This window comes from Ruditapes philippinarum, unplaced genomic scaffold, assembly GCF_026571515.1.
Source record: "Ruditapes philippinarum isolate M1 unplaced genomic scaffold, ASM2657151v2 ctg6485_1_1_1_1, whole genome shotgun sequence".
Lineage (NCBI taxonomy): Eukaryota > Metazoa > Mollusca > Bivalvia > Venerida > Veneridae > Ruditapes > Ruditapes philippinarum.
This window is the reverse complement of record NW_026856204.1, coordinates 73,378-79,081: the sequence shown is the minus strand read 5'-3', so window position 1 is coordinate 79,081 and position 5,704 is coordinate 73,378. Positions and strand designations below refer to the sequence as shown.

Genomic DNA, 5,704 nt, shown 5'->3' with positions numbered 1-5,704 from the left:
TTCATTTATTTTAAATACATTTAAAGTTCAAGGGTACTTGTCCTATATTTTGCCGATATTGCTATTGGCATTTAGTTCTAGTGATTAACTATTATTGTGAAACTTAAAAATACTAATTTGAGTACACTTTGCTATTATTATGGCAAACATTTTTGTATTCACCCCTACTTTCTTTGTGTGTTTACCATATAAAAAGCTCTAATGCAATTATTTAAACTTTCTAAAACTAATGCTTGTCTTTTCAAAAGAAGAAAAATATCATTTCTTAGTCCTAATGTGCTTTTAAGTCCTGTTTAACCAACTTACTTCCACAAAACATTTTACACTGCATTTAGTTTTCATTACATTTTCTAGTGAACAGCTTATTTTACATAAATGCTTTACTTTACAATATATATTTTCTCCAAAATAACTAGACAATTTAAGGTTTTTGATCCTATCAGTTTACTTTGAAAAGACATCAATAAAAATATGCTTATATTTTAATTTTTATGATTACAAAATGCTACAAGAAATTATCGTGTCATTGTTATACAAGCATTGCTAACTTTTCGATATGTATCGAAAACTTATAAAATAACATATGCAAGACAGGCAGTTTTACTTCGGCCGGGTATCTTTTATGACTTTTATGACATTTTTCTTGTTAGACTTTGAATTTCCCTATTTTAGAAACATAATTCAATATAGGTCATTCAAAGGAGTCAAACAAATGATATAATAGTTTTGGTTTCAGATCGAATTCACTACATTTACACAATAATATGTTCATTGCTTTACAAGATTTACCAATCAAATGTGATTGGTTTACAACAAAATTACCAGCATAGTCAATGACAGTGCAAAGAAAGTTAAAGTCGTTCACAACTACAATAACTTGGTCAGAGAAGGTCCAATATTAGTTTTGTAATAACACACCCTTTTTGCTGAATACTACACTTTCGTTGTCGTTATATTAAATTAAAGTATTAATTATTACAATACGAATATAAATTATCCAAATAATTTTATACTTCACTTGGTGTTTTATCTATTATTGCCATATCATAGGCGAACAATAGAAGAATAAGTAGCGCAAGATAATCAGCATTTCTATCAATTCATTTTTGAAGGCAAACCGGACACACCAACTAAATTCAGAATTGCAAAACATGGCATCACAGACAAAAGAATTATGGTGGAATGGAAACCAGGATATGACGGCGGTTATATTCAAACATTTTTTGTTTACTACAAGGGAATAGAGCATGAAGTCAAGTCATCACCTACAAATGGAAGTCCTTATTCATTTAAGTGCAAAAATTTGAAACCTCGTTCTACTTACGAAATCGTATTATGTGCAAAAAACATAAAAGGGAATGCAGATTCTTGTATTCTAAAAGATTGTGAAACGAAAGGTAAGCATGGCTCATTGTATTTGTTCTTATATTATTAAGTTATTTTATTAATAGAATGTTAGTTATTTTCAGTACTTCATTTTAATATTTATCTTTGTCTAATGTTCTTAGTAAAACAGTACATTGAAATATTTATTTCGCAGTGAATTTTTGTATTCCGTGAAGAGTCCATTTGATGAATTATTTCGGTTTTCTCTCTACGTTGACTTGGTAGAATTTTTTGTTCTTATTTTACATTTATATCGTAACATTTATTTAAATAAAAATGTGCGCGTTGAAATAATTGTTTACATTAAACGAATGCATATAAAAGTAGACTTAATGTAGTCGTCTCTGAGTTAACCGTAGATAACTCCTTATCTTTTTAGAGACAATTTTTATGCAACATGAATTCTGTTATTTTTTTATTTTTAAAATTAGTTTTCAATATGATGATAGCAATATGTAGGTCCAAGAAGCCTTAATAAATAGATGATATTTGTTTAGTTCAGTGTAAGATCGGAATATATTTCACCGAGTGAGCACCAAAAGGTATATTTCACGAGTGGCGCAGCCACGAGTGAAATATGAACTTTTGGTGTCTACAGGGTGAAATATATTTGATCTTACACTAAACTAAACAAATTTTCTTTTTATTATATGCAAAGAAATGTTTTAAAAAGACATTAAACCTAATACTTAATGAAGAGCGCGCCAAACATATAATATAACATGACGTCATTACGACGTCACGTCATTAAGTTGGTACCCTGTACTGTGCACGCTGGTATTTCACTGAAACAACGTAAGGGGCTTAAATTCAAAACAATGAAATTATCAAAGTGGTAATTTCACTGTTTCAAACAGTGAAATTACCAGTTTTATATCACTGATATATTTCTATAAACCACCGAAAAGCATGTAATAAATGCAATTTTTCGGTAACAATTTTGTTTTAAAATATCCCGTGAAAACTTCGACCAATTGCAAGCACTTATGACTTATGGCAATCGACACAGCGACGAAGAACATTCGCAGTCTTCCATTCCGCAAATGGCCTGTGTTATCTTTAGCTGTCTACTAGACCACTCGCGGATTTTTGTTCAACTAACTAGATATTACTCGAGTAGCTTTTTTGTCGTATTACGTATTCCTGGACAATCCGAATTCTTGATAAATGCTCATGTTTTGTTCCCGTTTTCCGGACGCTTTGATGACAACATCTTAAAATTAATTGTAACTACAAATACATTTACATGCATTCACAAGAATTCCATGTTTTAATGACGGACTTCTTAAACAACTAATTTGAGTACACTTTGCTATTATTATGGCAAACATTTTTTGTATTCATCCCTACTTTCTTCGGTTGATTACCATATAAGAAGCTCTTAAGTAATTATTTAAAACTTTCTAAAACTTATGCTTATGTCCTTTCAAAAGAAGAAAAATATCATTTCTTAGTCCTAATGTGCTTTTAAATTCTGTTTACCACAAAACATTTTACCACTGCATTTAGTTCTCATTACATTTTCTAGTGAACAGTTTATTTTACATAATACTTACTGATTTTTACTTTACAATACATTATTTTCTTTCCAAAATAACTAGACAACAATAAGGTTTTTAATCTTATAAGTTTACTTTTGAAAAGACATCAATATAAATATGCTTATTTTTCATTTTTATAATTACGAAATGCTACAAGAAATTACCGTATCATTGATATACAAGCATTGCTAACTTTTCGATATGTATCGAAAAACCTAGATATAACATATGCAAGTCAGGCAGTTTTACTTCGGACGGGTATCTTAGATGACTTTTATGACGTTTTTCTTGTTAGCCTTTAAATAACCCTTTTTTTAGAAACATAATTCAATATAGGTCATTTAAAGGAGTCAAACAAATGATATAATAGTTTGGGTTTCAGATCGAATTCACTACATTTACACAATAATATGTTCATTGCTTTACAAGCTTTACCAATCGAAAGTGACTGGTTTACAACACAATTACAAGTATTGTTAATGACAGTGCAAAGATAGTTAAAGTCGTTCAATAACTTTGTCAGAGAAGGTCCAATATTCATTTTGTAATAACACACCCTTTTTCCCGAATACTACAATTTTCGTTGTCGTTATATTAACCTAAAGTATTATTTATTACAATACGAATATGAATTATCCAAATGATTTTATACTTCACTGGGTGTTTTATCTATTATTGCCATATCATAGGCGAACAATAGAATAATAAGTAGCACAAGATAATCAGCAGTTCTATCAATTCATTTTTGAAGGCAAACCGGACCCACCAACTGAATTCAGAATTGCAAACGATGGCATCACAGACACAAGTATTGAAGTGGAATGGGAACCAGGATATGACGGCGGTTATAGTCAAACATTTTATGTTTACTACAACGGAGAAGAGCATGAAGTAAAGTCATTACCTACAAATGGAAGTCCTTATTCATTTAAGTGCGAAAAATTGAAACCTCGTTCTTCTTACGAAATCGTATTAAATGCAAAAAACATAAAAGGGAATGCAGAATCTTGTATTCTTAAAGGTTGTGAAACAAAAGGTAAGCATGGCTCATTGTATTCGTTCTTATATTAAAAAGTTATTTTATTAATAGAGTGTTAGTAATTTTTCAGAACTTTGTCTTTTGATCGTATTAAAACATTTATTTTGATGTGTATTCTCGTGAAGAAACCAGTTTATGAATTGTTTCGGTTGTCTCTCTAAGTTGATATGGAAGCAATTTTTTCCATATTTCACATTAATAGCATTTAGTTAAAAAAAAAAGTACGTTTTGAAATAATTGTTTACATTAAACGAATGCATGTAAAAATAGACTTAATGAAGTTGTCTCTGAGTTAGCTGTCTAAAACTACTAGGCCACCCACAGAGTTTTGTTTAATGAACAAGATATTCGAGTAGCATTATTTGTCGTATTACATCTTCGTTGACTTTCAGAATTTTTGATAAATATTCACGTGTTGTCGCCGTTTTCGTGACGCTTTGATTTCAAAGTTTTCAAAAGGAATTAAGAGTACTTTTATTAAATTAAGAGTTTACATGATTTTTCGGTGAATTCAAGACAAGATCCGTGTTGGGCACTTTTGTGTTTCATGGACTGAATCGCTGTGGCATTGTCGTGATAATATCAGGTTGACTTAATTGGTACTGAACGACATAAAATAAACAATTTTATTTCGGCCGAGTATTTTATGACATACTTCTTATTAGTATTTGAATAATCATATATTTCAGAGACATAGTTCAATTTAGATCCTTCAAAGGAGTCAAACAACTGACACAATAGTTTTGGTTTCAGATCGAATTCACTACATTTACACAATAAGATGTTCATTGCTTTTAAAACTTTACCAATCAATTGTTCTTGGTTTACATCAAAATTACCAGTATAGTTAATGACAGTGCCAAGATAATTTAATAATTTAATAGTTTGCTCAGACTAGGTCCAATGTTCATTTTTGTAATAACCTACCCTTTTTCCTGAATACTACAATTTCGTTTTCGCTATATTGATTTAAGTCCCCATGTATTACAATACCAATATATATTATCAAATTGTTTTAAAACTTCAGTAGGTGTTTTATCTATTACTGCCATATCATATGCGAAAAGTAAAATAATAGTTACACACGCAACATAATCAGCATTCTATTATATATTTTTTGAAGGCAAACCAGACCCACCAAAGAACTTCAGAATTGCAAACGATGGCATCACAGACACAATTATTGAAGTGGAATGGGAACCAGGATATGACGGCGGTTATGAACAAACATTTTATGTTTACTACAACGGAGAAGAGCATGAAGTCATATCACCTTTTATAAATGGAAGTTTTTAAATTATTAAGTGCGAAGATTTTAAACCCCGTTTTTTACTTTGAAATTAATTAAAAGGGAAAAAAAATAAAAGGGATAAATTTTATATTCTCGAAATTGTAAATAAAGGTAAACAAAAACTCTTGTATTTTTTCCTATATTATAAAGATTTAAATTAATGAATGTTAGAGTTATTTTCAGTACTTCATTTTAATATTTATCTTTGTCTTTTGATCGTAGTAAAACATTTATTTTGATGTGAATTCTCGTATAACCGTGACGAAACCATTTGATGAATTATTTCGGTTGTCTCTCTAAGTTGATATGGAAGCAATTTTTTCCATATTTTACATCAATAACATTTAGTTAAATAAGACAAGTACGTGTTGAAATAATTGTTTACATTAAACGAATGCATGTAAAAATAGACTTAATGAAGTTGTCTCTGACTTAAGCATAGATACC

At 29.8% G+C, this 5,704-nt stretch overlaps 1 protein-coding gene across 1 annotated transcript; it reads left to right on the top strand.

The window, feature by feature from the left end:
* Nucleotides 1-1,018: 1,018 nt before the first annotated feature.
* On the top strand, nucleotides 1,019-5,262 carry LOC132745770 (protein sidekick-1-like). Its single transcript, XM_060734743.1, has 3 exons — nucleotides 1,019-1,397; nucleotides 3,679-3,963; nucleotides 5,090-5,262. Exons 1-3 carry the CDS (start codon nucleotides 1,175-1,177, stop codon nucleotides 5,260-5,262), a joined length of 681 nt encoding a protein of 226 aa, XP_060590726.1. The 5' UTR covers nucleotides 1,019-1,174.
* Nucleotides 5,263-5,704: the final 442 nt, after the last annotated feature.